This window comes from Nymphalis io, chromosome 19, assembly GCF_905147045.1.
Source record: "Nymphalis io chromosome 19, ilAglIoxx1.1, whole genome shotgun sequence".
NCBI classification, from domain to species: Eukaryota; Metazoa; Arthropoda; class Insecta; order Lepidoptera; family Nymphalidae; genus Nymphalis; species Nymphalis io.
In genome coordinates, this window is record NC_065906.1 from 7,589,786 (window position 1) to 7,609,527 (window position 19,742).

General features: G+C 32.7%; 2 protein-coding genes across 2 annotated transcripts; one reads left to right on the plus strand and one right to left on the minus strand.

Moving 5' to 3' along the window:
- Positions 1-656: 656 nt before the first annotated feature.
- On the minus strand, positions 657-6,539 carry LOC126775943 (uncharacterized). The gene is made up of 3 exons (XM_050498154.1): positions 4,037-6,539; positions 2,659-2,865; positions 657-1,953 (listed from the first exon to the last, which is right to left on the minus strand). The coding sequence occupies exons 1-3, from the start codon at positions 6,344-6,346 to the stop codon at positions 1,873-1,875; spliced, it is 2,598 nt and encodes an 865-aa protein (XP_050354111.1). The 5' UTR covers positions 6,347-6,539; the 3' UTR covers positions 657-1,872.
- Positions 6,540-6,858: 319 nt separating this feature from the next.
- On the plus strand, positions 6,859-19,324 carry LOC126775936 (chromosome-associated kinesin KIF4). Its single transcript, XM_050498121.1, has 20 exons — positions 6,859-6,988; positions 7,066-7,464; positions 8,371-8,472; positions 9,075-9,266; positions 9,521-9,680; positions 10,049-10,260; positions 10,666-10,828; positions 11,140-11,668; positions 12,066-12,254; positions 12,759-12,932; positions 13,217-13,420; positions 13,857-14,011; positions 14,621-14,769; positions 15,082-15,326; positions 15,467-15,592; positions 16,172-16,366; positions 16,666-16,902; positions 17,511-17,569; positions 18,435-18,525; positions 19,104-19,324. Exons 2-20 carry the CDS (start codon positions 7,221-7,223, stop codon positions 19,110-19,112), a joined length of 3,435 nt encoding a protein of 1,144 aa, XP_050354078.1. The 5' UTR covers positions 6,859-6,988; positions 7,066-7,220; the 3' UTR covers positions 19,113-19,324.
- Positions 19,325-19,742: the final 418 nt, after the last annotated feature.

Sequence of the window (19,742 nt, forward strand, 5' to 3'; positions counted from 1 at the left end):
AGCGTAGGGCGCCCTCCAGCCAGGTGGACCGACGGCCTTAAGAAGGTGGCGGGCACCAACTGGATGCGGAAGGCGGAGGACAGGGAGCTTTGGCGCACCTTGGGAGAGGCCTATGTTCAGCAGTGAACAACGATTGGCTGTTGATTGATTGATTGATTTCATAGACACACTATCAGATAATCATATCTGTGCTTGCAGTACGATCAAGCTTTCTCTTATGATATTTTCTTGTGAATATCTTTCCTTAGGCTGTTTATAGCCTGTATATTGTAACCTCAAAATATAAAAAAAATATTTGATATTTCTTACACCGATATCGTCGAAATTTTCTAGGAAGTATTTAGTGTTGTTATATTATAAATTAATACATTTCATGTTGATAAAAAACATTTTGAAATCAGTACATTTGTCCATAATAGAATGAGCATTCCCCTTGACTATACAAAATATAATATTCTCTATACAAAAAATCATTCCGATGCTAGTGAATAGACAGACCAACAGAGACAGAGAAAAAAAACAAAAAATGTGTAGATTAATGTTTTATTGTAAACTTACATTATATGTAATTAGTCTTAACATTATATGCAAAACGCACACACCAATTAAAAATAAATCATATTTTTATTATATTTAAATGAAAATGAGTAATGTTAATTTTAATAAAATATGTCATGATATTTATGGAGATTTCTTTAAATAATTAAGATATAGAGACGTTGTTCCCGCGTCCAAAATTATTGGCACTTAAATAATTAATAAAATATAATATTCATAATCGTGATTAAATTAAGTAATGACGAAAAATATCTTATATTAAGACCCGTTGTCACGATTTTGTTCGATGTATTAAATAAAAAAATGGAAACAATTTTTTTTATTATTTTTCTTAATGGCACTTATGATTTGAAATTATAAATATAGATAAAATATTTTTTAAATGCTTAATAAGTGTAATTCATCGGGAGGAATCACCCGGCTGGACAAAGTAAGGAATGAGTATGTCAGGGGATCGTTCAAGGTAACACCAATTGTGGAAAAATTGAAGGAATGTCGACTGCGCTGGTACGGCTATATCCTGAGACGTAACGATGATCATCCTATCAAGAAAGCCTTAAATATCCCGGACCGACCGCGGGGAAGAGGGCGACCGCCCGCAACCTGGTGGTCAAACATACAAAAAGAGGCCCAGAAAGAGAATCTGAGTACACAGACAACCCAGAACAGAGCTTCTGGCGCAGATGTACAAGGAGACCCAACCCGAGCTGAACTGGGAAGAGGGTTTGAACAAAGAAGAAGAATAAGTGTAATTCATGTAAATGCGTACCTCCATTACCAATTATGTTTTTTTAAATATATATTTTTCTGTATTAGTAAACATTGTATCATTATATCACGTATTAGTTGGTTCTCTTCATCAAAATTAAAATGACAATTTTTAAAATATATTAATAATTTAAGGCACTATCTCAATAATGTGGTTTTATCACATATTAAGCATTGATATAGATTTGATTTTAATTTTTTATATCATGTACATGGTGTTTTAATTTGCGTGCATGACATTGGCCAATTCTGAAAAATGCTGTTTCCGACCCGATTTTAATGATTATTAACATCATTGTTTTAAAATCTATTTTCTATACAATAATTGAAGTCAGAAAACTTTTCTGACGCTAACAGAGTACAGAACAGTGCTCATTTTAGCAAGCTGATTCGTTCAAGATATTTAATTGGAATTGGAAAAATCTATTGTTGTAGTTCATTTAAACTAAACATGCGCCATTATTGCACTTTATCAATGAAAAGATATTTAACGCAAATAATAAAATTATCAAACATAATCTTAATAATAATTTCAAATGAAGATTCTTATTCAACTACCAAATCAAACTCATCAATGTCTTCACACATAGAGTTGAAACCAGCGGCCCAGGCTTCGACTTCTTTTTCCTATAATAGTTAAAAATATTAATTAGAATAACAATACTACATATATATTATATTTGTGTATTAAACACAACAATTACGTAAAGAATGTTTTTATCTGTAGTTAGTAATTTAATTTTATTAAATTTTAATATGTAAGTAATACTTTCATAATTATTTAATAAATAGCTGGTTCTGACTTTGTCTGCATTAAATGTATGTGCTTATATATTTTTGGTTCAGCTGTTATGATAAACAAAATAAACATTTCCACATTTTTTTATATAGCATAGGTAGGCGGACGAGCATATGGGCCACCTGATGGTAAGCGGTCACCAACGCCCATAGACATTGGCATTGTAAGAAATGTTAACCATCGCTTACATCGTCAATGCGCTACCAACCTTGGGAACTAAGATGTTATGTCCCTTGCGCCTGTAATTACACTGGCTTACTAACCCTTGCAACCAGAACACAACAATACCAAGTACTGCAGTTTTGGGGTAGAATATCTGATGAGTGGGTGGTATCTACCCAGACGAGCTTGCACAAAGTAACCTACCACCAGTAAACAATATATATATTTTTTTCCGAGTCTGATACATTTTGTAAATTTGACTGTATTGCTTCCTATTTCGCTTTTATTGAAATAATAACAGTACCAAAGCAATGATTAAGGGATAAAACATAGACATTAAAAAAAAGATTATTTTTTGCATGATATATTACCTCTTTCTTAGACAATTTCTGTTTATTTGTTTTCTTCTTTTTAATCACCTTCTTAGGTTTTACAGATGGTAACCTAAATGATTGATCATCCGAATCTTCATCACTCGATGCTCGGTCAATATCATATAAACGATCGCTGTTGTTATCAGTTGCAGATGTTTTGTTAAATGCAACCTTTTTAGTTTTACCGTAACTTTTACGATTCACCTGAAATATATGTTAAATTTGATTATTAATTTTGTATAAAAATTGTCATTACAAATACTTTTGTAAAAATAATATATGAAAAATGTAATTGTTTGATTGTAATAAAATAAGCACCAAGTAAAAATATATATTTGTTTTTAAAATGTTAAAACATTTTAAAAACAATATACATATTATAGATTTTACAGCTATATAACGTAAACCATTCATTGTTGCAAAAATGCATTGCATATTGTCAAAATGGTTTTGGTGTATTAATTGGGATTATAGTGCCACTAAAGTAATGGATAAAAACAATGTATTAAAATTAAATGAGAATGAATTACATAGATAGTGATGGTAATAGTATATGTAGTAACATTAAGTATATAGTAGCCCTAGTGGGTAGTAGATAGCGTGGACCAATAATATGAATGAGGATGACAGAAACAAAAATTAGGAGGGGGGAGCACTGTGACATGTTGCATATGACTGAAGATAAAAAATATTGCACAAACCATAAATAAACAATTAAGAATTTTTCAATTTAATTCTCAGGAAAAATAATTTGCATAGTAGTTTGTACTGTATCAATTTAATTGATAATGTTGTGAGTAAATATAATTTTGCCTTAAATGTTACAAGAAATTTAAATAGTTAAATCCAAGTTAAAAACTTGTATAAGCCATGTTAGACTACACAAATCAACATTTTGAAATTCACTGCAAAAATGCTAAAATAATTTTATTCATATATGCATTAACTATTTTGAACTATAAGTAAAAATAATGTCCTCCAGACCGATTTCGGCCACGGTGGCTAGTCTCAAGAGAGATTAATCAACTACTCAGGAGATATAATAGTGCACAAGTGTGTGTGCAAACACAGGTGCACTCTTTATTCCCTAACTAACATAATCCGATGGGACGGCAATCAGACACGTCCGGAAAGAGTTCAGGGGCAGGACCAACGGCTTTACATGTTTTCCAAGGCACGGGAGTGTACACACTTCCAACTTCCAGACTCCGGGCTGCTACTGAGAATTTTCTGATAGAAAATCCAATAACTTTTTATTGGCCCGACCTGGGAATTGAACCCAGGATCTCCAGGTCTGCGGCCTTATATCAAGCTACTAGACCAACACGGGCAGTCATATGAACTATAAGTACTACTAATATAAAAATATGATTACCTTCTGGTGATGTATAAATTCTATATCTTCAAACAAATGTACTGATTCTGAGTCTTCATTCTCCAAATTATTAGGCATAGCAGGCTCCACAACATTAGTGCTTTCAATGTTGCAATCAACAGCCACCTCTGGAAAAACCGGTGGTTCTGTTGCTGACTTCATTGTATCAAACATTTTATTTACAACATCAGAACTTTGGATTGGCTTAGATTTTGCAGCAACTGGTATAACTGCCCTCATAGGACCCTTTTGCGTATTTAATTCTTGTAAAATTCTTCTTGTTCGTGATCGTAAAGACCTAGCTTTATTTTTCTTTTTAGGAGAAATATTCTCTTGATCTTCACTTTCATTGAAACCAAAGTATGTTAGATTTTTATCTGCCTTTTTTTTCTTGTCTTTTGGAATCACACCATTTTCATCATTGGCTTGAACATCTGAACTCTCTGTTTCATTAGTCGTACTACTGGAATTATTACTCTTGGCAAATGAATCATCTTTGTTAAGAGTTAAGCTACTTTCTTTCGGATTATTATTTAACAAAGGCTGTTTCTTTTTAATTGGTGTAGATATGGATGTATTTGTTATATCTTCAAACAAGGAATTAGCTTTCACTGGTGTTGATTTAGTGTTTTTTTTCTTATTTGCACTTTTTTCTACAACTTCTTTGATAAAAGAAATAATGCTAGTTTGTTTCAAGTTTGGTGTACTTGGAACAATTTCAGGTAATGATTGATTTGCTTCTGATACCATATCTGTGTAGACATATTTCTTTTTTGTATCATTGAAGTTAATAAAGGAGCTTTCTACAGCTGGTGTCATATTGGGCTTAACATAAGTGTTTACCTGCCATTTTATGGGTAAATTACCAAACTCCACTCTCCATGGGCTAGCTAATGGATGTTTTATTGACACATTCATACTACTGCTAGCAACAGGTTGTTCATCAAAGAAACTTATATCATCTCGTAAATTAAGAGGGTCATTGACATTAGGTATGTTGACAATTTGATTTTTATCAATTGGCTCTGCAGGTGTTTGAGGATGTGCAGGTGAGTTTACAGGTGAATAATCCATATTATAATCATCTCCAGGTTGCATATCCATAGCAATGTCCTCAACTCTAATAGAATTATAATTTATCTCATTAACAATACTCACTTCTTTCTCTGTATTTGTTTTAGGCTCTGTGGTAGCAATAATATTGTTTTGAGTGGCAATTGGTTTTGCTGAATTTGATTGAGAAACTGATGGTACAATGCAGGGCTTTGAAGAAACACTACTTTTTAAAGAAGCAAGGGCTTTAGCTAAATTCTTGTCATAATTGCTTTTGATGGTAACTTTAGGCTTTGTAGGCTTCTTGGCAACAGTTTTTTTCTTTTTTTTCTTTGCTGGTGATGGTTCGTCTTGGGGATCATAAGTAAATTCATAAACATCAAGTTTACTAGAATCTCTTTTAAGTGTTTTTTTATTATCTCCTAAAACTCTCAATGAGCTATTCTTATCAGCATTTTGAACTGTTTGTTTTGTTTTTGATAGAAGAGGTAACCTTTTCGGAGAAGTTTGAGGTTTTTGTTTTTTTTGCTTTGCATTATTATTTGAGTCTGATGTTTGTTTTTTATTGAAAAAATCCTTTAAGGTTTTCTGCTTTTTTGTTTCATTAGCTACATTAAGTGGTGATAATATATTCTTTACACTTAAAGTACTCTTAGCAGATACCTTACTAACTTCTTTTGTTTTATTTGCTAAAGGAGTACTAGCATTAATAGGCTGGACCGGTATAAACTTATTCGGACTAATGGAATGATCATCAAATTTACTGGGAAGTCTACAAATTCTTTTAGGGCGATTTTTAATTAAACTTGTATCAAGTAATCTGTTAGGTGTTTTCAATGGAGATAACACAACAACAGGTATTTTTTTCGATTGATTCTGTTTCTTTTTAATGGGTGAAGCTTTATTTAAATCTAAAGAGTTCTTATTCGATTGGCAAACTTCATTAGTTGATATATTGCTTAATATATTATTTTCTTTAAAACGCTTAGGTAACCGTCTTTCCCGACGTGGTCTTTCAGTATTAACTTCAGTTTTTGTTTGAGATTTTTTAATTGAAACAACTTTTACACTTACAGGCTTTTTTTCGATAGCGAGTATAGAAGCATTGTCGTCCGATGCTGAGTTAGTTTTATCAGCTAAAGCCTTTCTAGGAGGCTTAACCACTTTATCTGTTTTACGTAATCTTTTAGTATTTAACACACATGTATTCTCCTTTAAAGCTTTTGCTGCTTTATTTGGCCGAGTCTTAGGTGGCATGACGAGTTTTTTCACCTACTGCAAGTCTAAACACGATACATCACTTAAATAAATAAATATAAAGGTTAATCACATGAACCCGTCGAATATTTAAGTTATATTATTATAACTATATTGTATCTGAAACACTTCTTGTAAGAATAGAAATTATAATAATAAATATTCGTAAGCTTCTTTACACTTTTCGCTCGTTTTTTCATGGTTTGACAACAAAATAGATGTCATATTATTTTGACAAATCAAAAATGATGTAGTGCTTAGGTTCTAGGTTTTTGGCCATTTTAAAAGTATATCAACGTCAATCTCTAACATTCACCTATTAAATAAATGATTTTGTTGATTTGTTTGATTAAATTTTAAATAATTATATATATAAATAATTAGATATATCTCTTGTAATCCGTTTTTTAATAAAATTTAGTGATAATTGATTAATGGCAATACAAAATTTGAATATGTCGTTGGTTAGTCCAACCGATACCTAGCCGTTGTAATTTGAAAGTTTTGGTGTATATTGTGATCGTGATGGTGTATTGTTTCTGTTGCGTTAATTATAAATTTATTAAATATAAATTAATTAAGTGCTAAAATTTCTTAAATTGGAGTACAAGCAATAAATAAATTATTTACAGTGATTAATTGGTGAGTATTAGCTGTTTCTTAAAATAAATATAGTTTAAAAGTTAATACGTCAGAATATGAATAAATACTTTTTACAGCAAACGTTTTCACTCTGGCCAGAAAGAAAAAATAGTAGTGGCTAAACAAAAATCTTGTCAGTTTCCCTAATGGTTATGATAAGGATATGAGGAATATATGAGCCTGTAAAACAGCCTAATTTTTCCAAGCTGAGGGACGTTAAAATTTATCCAAAATGGTTGACGGGGAGACCAATAAAGGTACCATTGATACGGTGCAAGTTGCGCTAAGAATTAGGCCTTTGATGCGAACAGAGACTGAAAGAGGGTGTGACGAATGCATTGATGTAGTACCTGGAGAACAACAGGTGCAGATCAAAGACCTAGCTTTCACATACAATTATGTGTTCCCTCAGCATATCACGCAACAGGAATTTTATGATACTGCAGTTAAAGGCCTTATCGGGAAGCTGTTTCAAGGTTTGCTTCTTTAGTTAACTATCTTTTGTATTGAATATATACCGTAACCGTAACCGTAACAGCCTGTGAATGTCCCACTGCTGGGCTAAAGGCCTCCTCTCCTCTTTTTGAGGAGAAGGTTTGGAGCTTATTCCACCACGCTGCTCCAATGCGGGTTGGTAGAATTCACATGTGGCAGAATTTCAGTGAAATTAGACACATGCAGGTTTCCTCACGATGTTTTCCTTCACCGTAAAGCACGAGATGAATTATAATCACAAATTAAGCACATGAAAATTCAGTGGTGCTTGCCCGGGTTTGAACCCACGATCATCGGTTAAGATTCACGCGTTCTTACCACAGGACCATCTCGGCGACGGTTTATATATTCATTTTCTAATTGAATATATAAACAAAAATAAATCCCTCAATTTTAGTTGTTCTATTTTTACATCTATTTTCTTGAAAATGAACTGAACTGAATTTCTAAAAGAAAGTGCTACTTTAACATTATCATTTCTTAAATGTGAATTCATATACATAGATAATCTTTATAAACGAGTAATAAAGACCATAATTCATTTTAATATAAGCTTGTACATTTTATGGCATTTCAATAACTTATTTCAATGACTATTTAACTACTAAAAGTTTTTATATCCACTACCTTATTCTATTAAGTAATATTTTCAAATTCAATTAATCAATATTGGTTTCATGTTAATTATCTAATTTCATCATAATTTGTTTAGATCTTTATGTATCTAAACATTTAAATTCAAATTTACTGTTATAAATAATATAAAATAAAATTTTAAACAATAATTGTATAATCTCATTAAAAACAAAAACTATCTCTTATAATTTTTTTTTAGTATGATATGTATATATTTTTTTTGTTTATCATTCAATCATTATTCTTTTCAGGTTATAATGTAACAATATTGGCCTATGGGCAGACTGGTTCTGGTAAAACATATACAATGGGTACAAATTATTCAGGATCAGATGGTGACTTTACTAGACTAGGTATTATATTTATTAATTCTAATCTTTCCAATTTATTGTTTTCCATTCACTAAACTGTTAGAACTTTATCATTCATTTTAGTATAGGTATTATTTTAGTGATTACAGTTAGAGTATTAAAAAAATAATAAGTACACTATAAAAAAAAAAATCGTTCACCCTATCTCAAGATAGATACACATTTACATTGTGAAATCGATAATATAATAAAAATTTTAAATAGTATATATATTAAATAATTTTAAAAATAATTTTATTTATTAAACTTTAGGAATATGGTTATTGTTGAAAAACAAAATTGAAAATAAAGTACTTTTTATAATACTTTTATGAGTGAGTTGAATCAAATGTATTGTCTATGCATTCAATGTGTAGGAGCGATCAAACACTGTACTGTATTAATATATTTTGGTATAGTATAGACCACCAATTTTAGTTATAACAATTTTAAGAGTTAATTTTGCTCACAATTTTTCATCATAGACATAAATATCAATTAATTAAAAAAAACATATTTACATACTAAAATAGAGACTTGCAAGAAATTGATATCTGCAACCTTTCCATTTGAAGAGTTTACAATATTTTATTTTTATTTTGTAGGTGTTATCCCTCAAGCTGTGGCCGATATATTTGACTTTATAGAGGCACATGAAGATAAGTTCATATTCAAAGTGAATGTTTCCTTCATGGAACTTTATCAGGAACAATGTTATGACTTACTATCTGGGAAGGAGAGGGGACATAGTATCATAGAAATAAGAGAGGATATCAACAAGGGAGTTATTTTACCAGGTATTTAATTGTTAAACATATTTTGGCAGGGTAATTTTCTAATTGTATAAAATTATTTAACATGTATTTATTTAGAAAACACATCTTTATTGTATCTTACAAGTATAACAAATAAATTTGAGACAGAGTGATACAGAAACTAGTATTACATCCTATAAATAATACATAAGAAATAAATATAATTAATATTTTAAATTGCGTTGACAATTTAATACAATAATTTCATAAAAAATTATATACTACTTAATTTTTAGGTATAACTGAGCTTTCCGTGTCGTCAACAATGGAAACGATGACGGTGTTAGAGCGCGGCTCAGCGGGCCGCGTGACCGGCTCCACCGCCATGAACCAGGCCTCCAGCAGGAGTCATGCCGTCTTCACAATCGTCATTGCTAAAGAGAGCAGAAGTGACAAGTATGTTGTTATGTGACAAGCCTTAGCTATATTATAGTTTTACATATCTTCATTAGCCATTAGAGTCCCATGGCTGGGCGATAAAAGGTCAGTCGACAAACAGTTATTGGCTCAGTAGCAATCCGGAGTTTGAACTTTGCTGAAAACCATTGCCTCGGAAAGCACATAAAGCTTATACCTGAACTCTTTACGGTTGTGTCGGATTTACAGTCCCCCTTGTTATGAGAGTGAGGGAATATAGAATGTACCTGTGTTTGCGCTCATACTTGTGCAGTGTGCTAGACTCCCTTGAGATTGGCCGCCATGGCCAAAATCATGTAGGAAGAGATCATCATTATCATTTATTCATAGCCATATTATTGTTTTAGAAACTTAGCTACTACCTCAAAGTTTCACCTCGTGGATCTTGCTGGTTCAGAACGAATTAAGAAAACAAAGGCAAGTGGCGAGCGCTTGAAAGAAGGTGTCAAGATTAACCAAGGGTTACTTGCTCTTGGAAATGTTATATCTGCTCTAGGGGATGGTACCAACCGAAGCTTTATTAGTTATAGAGATAGCAAACTCACAAGATTATTACAAGGTAAGAAAACTAATATTGTTTTAAATTTGTATCAGCAGCTCATATTTGACTAGCTTCCACACGCGGCTTGCCCGCGTTTAAGGGGTTAGGTACCCTATGTCCTTGACAATGATGAATGACTATGACAAGCGAAATTTCATGATGATCAGTAGAGTAGTTTAGTCGTTAAAGCGTAACAAGCAAACTCACTTTCGCATTTATAATATTAGTAAGCATTGGTTAACTTGAACTAATTTTAAACATAAATACTTTGTAGTTGTACACCTCCAATTATAAAAACAATGTTTTTAATTATTTTTTTTAATAGTAATAAAAATAATTTATGTTTTAAAATTTTGTATATTTTTTATCCATTCAACTAAATTAAACAAAGCTTGAGAAATGTTTTTATTTGAATTTGATCAGACAGTCTGGGTGGTAACTCGTTGACGTTGATGGTGGCGTGTGTGAGCCCGGCCGACTACAACCTGGACGAGACGGTGTCCACGCTGCGCTACGCTGACCGCGCGCGCCGCATCCGCAACAAGCCCATCATCAATCAGGACGCGAAGGCCGCCGAGATCGTTAGGTATGTAGCAACTAAGTGTATACTATCACATACTATTACAGTACTATTCAATTAAATAAATTATGAACGGATTTTCATATTAATCATACATGTTACTAGCATTAATTTTTTTTTGTCTAAAAATAAAACTATCACCATTAAAAAATAATGTGTGAAACATTTAGGGCTGATGATGTTTTATAAAGTATGTGCCTTCAATATCAGCGGCATCTAATCTTGTCCTGTAATATCTGTCCCAAAGAAGCACTATCTGTCCTATAATTTGCCAGAGTAATTGCAATATTTCCTTTACGACAGAGTTATTGTCACAGGTTGAACAACTTAGTAAATGAACTTCGACTACAATTAGTTGGAAAGCTTCCTACAATTAGTGAACAAAACAATGAACAACTGCAGGAACAGTTAGATAGAGAGAAGGCAAGATATGCTGAATTGCTCAAGAAACACAAACAAGTAACAGAACATTTAAGCAACATGTTGGTCGAAAATACGAATTTATGCGAAAAAGCACTTTTAGCGGAAGCGGCGAAGGAGAAAATAGAACGTAAATTGAATGAATTGACGGAACAATGTAATCAAACTATAGACAATATAACTACAACAGACTTTTCTCAAGACGACAATGGACATAAATCAACTGTGGTTGATTATCTTAAGGAAATTAAAACAAAACTAGAAGATTTGCAATCGGTAAATTTGAAGACGAACGAGGAATTGATAGATCATGAGATTAAATTGTCGTTTGTCAAAGAAAACGTTGATGGTGAAAAGGTGGACGAAGAGATCATATTGAATGAAGATCAAGCTGTCATGGAAGAAGAAAAGAGGGCAATGGGACAGGTAATTATAAATATCTTACTTATGATATCCATATTTGTATTCATTTAACTTGCATAGGTCATAATGTTCGACAGTGCACTCTATTCCTTCACTCTCATAAAGCGATGGACGACACATGCACCAAAACTAAAAAGAATTCAGGCACTGAACCAACGACATTATGTACTTTTCTAAACATGGAAGTGCATATACTTCCAACTTCCATATTGCAAACTGCTATTGACAATTTTTTGACATTAAAATCCCATAATTTTTTGTTGACTCAATCTTTTATTAAACTCAGAAACTCGTGAGTTGCGCCCTTACAATTTAACCATCGATGTCGACGAGGCAGTCCACTTAGTTTTACCAATAAATAATTGATGATTTTTTAAATACATTGTATACAATTTCATAGGTGGCACTTAACCAAGAATTGCAAGAGTTGAATCGTGCAATGGCTATCAAGGCATCCGTGGTTCAAGCTATTTTGGCCAACAACAAAGAGATGCTCGACAGTCACAACAATCTACGCGAGAATGAGGATAAGATATCTAAGTTGGAGAAAGAAAGAGATGAACTCTTGCAACAATTAAAACAGACAAAGGTATATATCTAAAATTTATTACGATTATAATAAACTAGCTTTCTTTCCCGACTTTATTCCGGGGTATTTTTTAACCAATGAGATATAAAGATTCGCCAACCGATCTATACGCCCGTACAGTGTTAATACATTGTACAACTAGCTACGCGTATTTTTACGTATTTCTCTGAATATTTCTAAAACTACTGCTTTGAATTGCACAGTGTAAAAGGCAACATTTAAAATACACTTTTCAAATAAACAAATGAAACTTACCTCTTATACTATTAAGTAGGAAGTCAACATGTGTACAATATAATATTTACTTATTCTTTAACACATTATAATATTGTACACACTCTTTACAATATTAGTGTGTAAAATAGTCACTTTTCATTGATAAGCATTCTCTGTAGTGGTCAAAAACGATGATTGATGATGATGATTGAAAATTAAGGCTTAATAATAAATACTAACTAATAAATAAATGTTTTTATTTTTCTAAATTTTTGTCTACTTTCCTAGACCAAAGACCCAACACATGAGGAGCGTCGCACAAAGGTAACAACATTAGAATCTGAGATATCAGACTTGAAGAAAAAATGCCAACAGCAAGCCAATATTATCAAGATGAAGGAAAAGAACGAGGCTAAGATAGCTGCGCTTAATGCTGAACTTCAGGCCATGAAAGCTACTAAGGTATTATATTATAATAATTAAGTTAAATTGAGTAATTCATGCATGCTCCTTAAATGTCCAAGATGACAGAAACATCAAATTCATGTCTAGATGAAATGAATAGGAAAGACATTGGATAGGTAGGTAGGCTAACCTAGCATGCTTTTGCATAGCAGATATGTACTAGTCAGTATTTTATTGAAGACAAGATCTATTTTATCTATTATTTGAAGGTATAGGTACAATTTATCATTTTTATTATTTGCATATTTTGCTATCTATATACCGAACTATTATTCCATTAGGTAAAAATAATTCGTCAAATGCGTGAGGAGAGCGAGAAGTTCCGCAAATGGAAGTTGGACAACGAGCGCGCCATGCTGCGCCTGCGCAACGAGGACCGCAAGCGAGCCACCGCCATGGCCAAGATGGAGTCGCTGCACGCCAAGCAGCAGAACGTGCTCAAGAGGAAGATGGAGGAGGCGGTCGCTGTTAACAAGAGACTGAAGGTTAGTGTTATTATATATATATAATTATATTCTAAGTCAAATTCTAATACTATAGTTATAAAATTATTATTATTAAATAAAGCGAAAGGATAAATTATTATCACAAAAACCGACTTGTATGATAGCATCTTCATTGTCATATCTATAGACTAAGATACACAAACCGACCCACTGATGACTGATGTTTGCTAGCTTGGTTAAATATTATGGTTACTGCTCTACTCTTAGGGTCATTGTGCGAAAATAAATAAATATATAACATGAAATACTTATTAACCTGAAAAGGATTATAAGTATTAACAAGAATTGTCAATTTTAAACATTTTAATTTCAATCTCTCCAGCTTTTTAATAAAGTTTAGTTCAAAATCTTGAAATTAATATGTTTTATATTATGAGGGAAACGGTCATTTGTCAAATTATATTCGTCTTTGTAGGAAGCGCTAGATCGACAAAAACAAACGGCTATGAAACGCAATGCAAAGGGCAGTGTGAAAGCCGGCGCCGTCCAGCAGTACATCGAGCAGGAGTTGGAGGTGCATCTCAGTATTGTGGAGGCGGAGAAGTCGCTTGAGGAACTCATGGAGTACAGGTATGCATCCCATGGAATTGTGTTTAAATAACAAAAAAAATTAATCATTGTTAACAATTGCATTCTGCTGATGTTCGCTTCTTAGCTTCGGGAAAGTTCGTCTGGAAGTCAAATAAAAGTAACATTGAGCGTTCGGCGATGTGTAACTTAGAACCGTTTTCTATCCAGAGTCAAGTTCAGATATTGTGTGAGGTTTAACCAATGCATCAAATATTCTACCGTCAATTAGTAATACTATGTATTGCTGTTTTTCTGCTTGAATTATGAGTTTGACAGTGTAATTTCAAGCAAAAGGAACATATACATATCATGGATTCCGTGTTTATCTCCGTATTGATGACGTAAAAAATTTCTTATACTTAATACCAGTGCCTATTGGCATAGGCGACTATTTACCGTGGCACGTTAGCTCATCTGCTTTCCTAAAATAAATAAACAAAAAATTACATACGCAACACTTAATTATATAAAAAAATATATTGTCTTATCATATCATATTAGCATATCATTGTTTGAAATTTACTATCACTTTTTACAAGCCTATCAAAACACCGGCATAAGCCACGCAGATCAGCATCAGATGTTTTTTGAAATATATCAATTAAACAGGGCCTGGATAACAGAACAAATTGAGAATCTACGCAACAGCACCGATGATCAAACTAACAGGAAGAAGATTGCGGAACTTGAAGATGATCTAGCTCTTCGGAAGGCACAGATATCTGACCTACAACAGAAGATATTAACAGCTGATCAGGGTAAGTTACGAACACCTGTATACATTTTGTGATGAGTAATTGCCTACAATTTGTTAGATAGCTGGATGTTTATGGCTATTGCTCTGCTCCTAAGTGTGTTAAATTATAACGCCGTCTAATGCAAATTTATTTATTTAGTAAACAAGTTGCTTAAATTATTTTTATTTGAGTAAATATTTCTTTTTATTATTTTTTTAAGATTTTTTATCATGTGGAATATATAAAAAGAGTACTAATTACACAGATGACATGTTTGTGATGATAATAATTATGTATTATCTTCAGTTTAATATTTAAAAGACTGTTTTACAGAAAACAAATCCCGCACCCAATGGGATAACATTCAATCAATGCTCGAAGCTAAGGTAGCTTTAAAATGCCTCTTCGAACTGCTAGTCGACGCTAAGCGAGAACTGCAAAACCAGAGCGAAAAGGGCTATCAAGCGAGATATGAAGAAATCAAGGAATCTTATGACAGATTAATGATAGAGTTTGAGAACAGCAAGAGCGAATTTGAACAACAACTTGCTTCAGTCAAGATGCAAAATGAACAAAAGGTTTTTAAACAACCATATTCAATAATTTTATGTTATTATGAGTATTTACAAAATGTAACCTCATAATTATACTTTAATTATTACTAAAATTTTTAATAATACATTAACATAAATAAATATTTTTTAATTTAATGTTACAGCTAAGTGCCTTGGTAGCTCTTCAAAGAGGTGTTATCGGCAGGGGTGACAGGAGTGAAGCATGCAAAAATCTACAAAATGTAATACAATACCAACAGGACCGACTCGATCAAGTTGAACAGGAAAATGTATGTTAATGCCATAATTGCACTGTTTTTAATAATGTTGATATTCAAATATTTTTTCATATATCTTAGTATAGAATTTTAAGTACATATATTCATAGAAATTGATAAAAATAGATAAATATAATTTATATTTATCGTGGTGGTGTTGGTGGTGTGTACTATATATTAATAGATAACAGTAAGTACAGAAACAGCCTGTTAATATCCCACTGCTGGGCCTCCTCTCCTTTTCGAGGAGAAGGTTTTGGAGCTTATTCCACCACGTTGCTCCAATGCCGGTTGGTAGAATACACATGTGGCAGAATTTTAATGAAATTAGACATGCAGTTTTTCCTTCACCATCAAGCACGAGATGAATTGTAAACACAAATTCAGCACATGAAAATTCAGTGGTGCTTGTCCGGGCTTGAACCCATCATCGGTTAAGATTCACGCGCTCTGTCCACTAGGCCATCTCGGCTATTTAATTTTTACTTGTAATTGTAATTGTAATTTTTACTTTTGTAAATAATAAGTGATTTGTATTTTATTCAAATAGTCATAACCACGCTTAATCTCAATTGTTTAATTAATTTCCAGAAAAGACTAGCAGATGAACTAGAAGAATTACGGAGCGCGGGTAAAAAAGCCAAGAAACGCAGTAAGAAAGAAAATAATGAGGATTCTACGAAGAAGGTTGAATATGTGGAACCGACCGATGAGGAAGACGATGAATTTGAAGACAGAGATAAGGATCCCGACTGGAGGGCGACCCCACTTTTCAAGCGTATACAGGTAAAATTGTGCATAGAAATTATTGATTTATTAATCTTTAATTTATTAAGTGTTATTTATAAATGATTATTAAATATTTTTGCGTTTGAAATGTTAAAATCAACCTGAGCTTCCAGCTGAGTAAGGTATTTAAAAGAGGATATTAAAATCGCTTATATAAAAAATGTATTTATATAATAAACTGCCTACTTTTCTGACTTTGCCCAACAAATCTAAGTATCCACAAATCCAGAAAAATCTGGCGATCGATATCAGTTCCACTATAGTCCGAGATTGAAATGTCGTTCTCCCCCGCGCAGGCGCAGCGCTCGCGGCTCACGATGAACTTCTCGTCGGAGGCGGCGGACGCGAGCGCGGCGCGCGCGCCCAAGCGCGGCTCGGACGGCGCGCCGCACTGCACGTGCCGCGGCAGCTGCTCCACCAAGATGTGCGGCTGCGTCAAGTCCGAGCTGGGCTGCGGCACCGCCTGCCGCTGCCAGCCCGCGCTCTGCAAGAACCGCCGCCTGTCGTCCGACGGCGACGACAAGGAGAATCACGTGAGTCATTAACGAATACGTCACTAACGGCCTTAGACGACATTAACAATACATGCCCCTCGAGGTGGTAAAACGATGCTGCAGGCATACGCGAATGCGAGATTGTCCCGCCGCAATCAATTTACTCATACTGGACAATTTCCCCTAATGTATTTGGTATATACTAAGTTTATTTATGAAGTTTAATGTTATTTATTATTATGAAATTTAGTAAAATTTAAAAAAATATTTTAACTCTACATTTACATCTTTTATTTGGTCTTTGAGACAAGAAATAAGTTCAACAGTAATGAAAACGTACTTTTAAATTTTTTAAACGACCTATAAAAGGCGACTATGTACATACATGTATGTTTTTTTTTTCGTAAATAACACACCCGATCAGTATACTATATATATATATATATATATATATACATATATATACATACAATTATACTATATATATATATATATATATAGTATAATTGTGTTTGGTATATATCAGTTCTGAATCGTTCTCTGAACAAATACGGCTTAAATAAAATCGCGGCTATTGCGAGCCAAGTAGAACCATTGTTTTCTTCGTCAATGGTTTATATAAAAGTGTTTATTTTAATTTGTTTCAGCCATCAAGCACAGAATACTCATTAGATTCAACGCCATCGTCATCCTACTTTGACAAACGGTAAACAGCATTCTTTATAACAAAAATACTATAAATTAATTTTAAATTGTTCAATAAATGATACGAAAATGTTTAGTTTTGAAACGTCACAGGAATTAGACCAAGTAACGAATAAATTAACCGAAGATAGAATAAAAGCAATTCCTGATAATAATCAAACTCCACGACAAATTCCGCGTACATTGCGTCCCCTGACCGAGAGAAGGCCCCAAGCCGACAGTGGCACGCAGAAGTGGATGTTAGCACTGTTACTGTATAACACTTGTGTCGCCCCCATGTCTTCGTATTGCGCGAGCAACATGTTCCAGTACGGAATGGACGTTGCCAAATACAGTGTGATATCCACAATCTTCAAATATTTGTTGAGAGAGGTTAATTGATTAAAATACGGTTTTGCGGACTATGCTCTTACGAAATTAAAAATAATAATAAAAAAATATAATTTATTATACACAAATTCATAATATACAGACAACTCTAGATTAAATACATATTTCTATTTCAAGGCGTAACGACAAATATACGTTCTATAAGAACATATCTGGAATTTGGCACATTTTTAAAAGGAGGGAAACTATTTAAATTGTCTGTGTAAGTGCATAGTTCTGCAAGGCTTTGTTTATATTTATTATTTATATTAATCTAAAGTATTTGTAGTTGAAAATGTTTTAATAGGTTTTGATTTAGATTGTAGCGTTGCAGAACTATGGCTATAGTAAAATTAATTTGTTAATTTTATGGTAGAAGTAAGTGGTTTTAGATGTTTTTGGTAATGATAGATTTTTGGTTTTTATTTTTATTCTTATTATTAAAATTGGTATTCATTAAAATTTTTTTTAATAAATTTATTAATATATCTTTACAGAGATCACCTTGATGCAACATATGTCAAGAAAAAGAAAAGTTATTTTTTTCCACATGATGCAAATGGCGACGTCAAAAATAGCCTAGTTAAGGTAACATATAGTTTTGTTTTTGTTTAGTCGCTAATTTTTGATATTCTACATATAATACATTATACAGATAATACATTTTGGAGATTTTTTTTGCATTTGTAATAGTGTAATACAGACACTAACCAAAATCGAAATAAACTAATTTTCGCTATCTACCACGTGACTCGAACACTCGAAAGTAGCGTTAGAAGTGTCATTTTGTTTATTATTCTTTTCTACCTAATTAGTTCATAATAAAATATACATGGGGCAGTGAAAACTTTCGTGGCAAAAAAGTCGCAATGAATATGAATGGTATAATAACGTAATACGTGACCAACGGCCGCTCTGATAGGTAAATAATGTTAATCTAACTTAAATCAGCGTTTTAGAAACCGGAAGTGACTTGTAAATCAGTTTTGATAATATGTATAGTGCTTTATAGTGTATATAAAATTAACATAATTTTCCAGATATGTTTCGCTGTGTTCAGTATAATGATGAAGTCGTCACAACTTTTTATCATTTATGTCCTTTTTTTTAATACTAATACTATACTATAATATATCAAGAGATAAAAATAATTCTCTCTTTTTCAGACTGATTAAATTATCGCCTGACACCGGCTGCTTGGAGCGTATTGTACTTCGCGTTTACATCCAAGTGATATTATAAGGATTAAAATAATGTGCCTTTCGTATTATAAAATTTGTACAATGTATTATGTTTAAAATTGAATTATTCAGTGATGGAAACTGAGCAAATTGTGTGTAACCTACTATCGTTGATATTTTAAAATTAATGGAGTAGATCTCTAAATAAAGTTATATTTATTAACGAATTATGATGTAATTTATTTCCTTTAATCATATGTCATCATAAATATTAAAAATAATCGAGTAAAATTATACAAATAAAAATAAAAATAGCTACACAAATCGTGACCAGTTGAATCGCAATTCCAGATTCTCTCGACGAAAAATAATAATCAGCCAAATCTATTGCCAAAAAGTTTTTGCAATCTTATTCTAAAATCGTATATCTTATAGTTAAAGAATAAGAAAAATAGAATATTGCCGGCCGCTGTAAATAGAAAAATCATCGATCTTATTTCATTTCTTTTGTTTAAAACACTTGCAGCGCCACCTACAGTGTTCAATCTAAACCATCGAGGGATTCAACACACTCAAACGCTACGGTGCCTACGTCCGTTCGCGCCTGACGTATGCGGCCCCCGC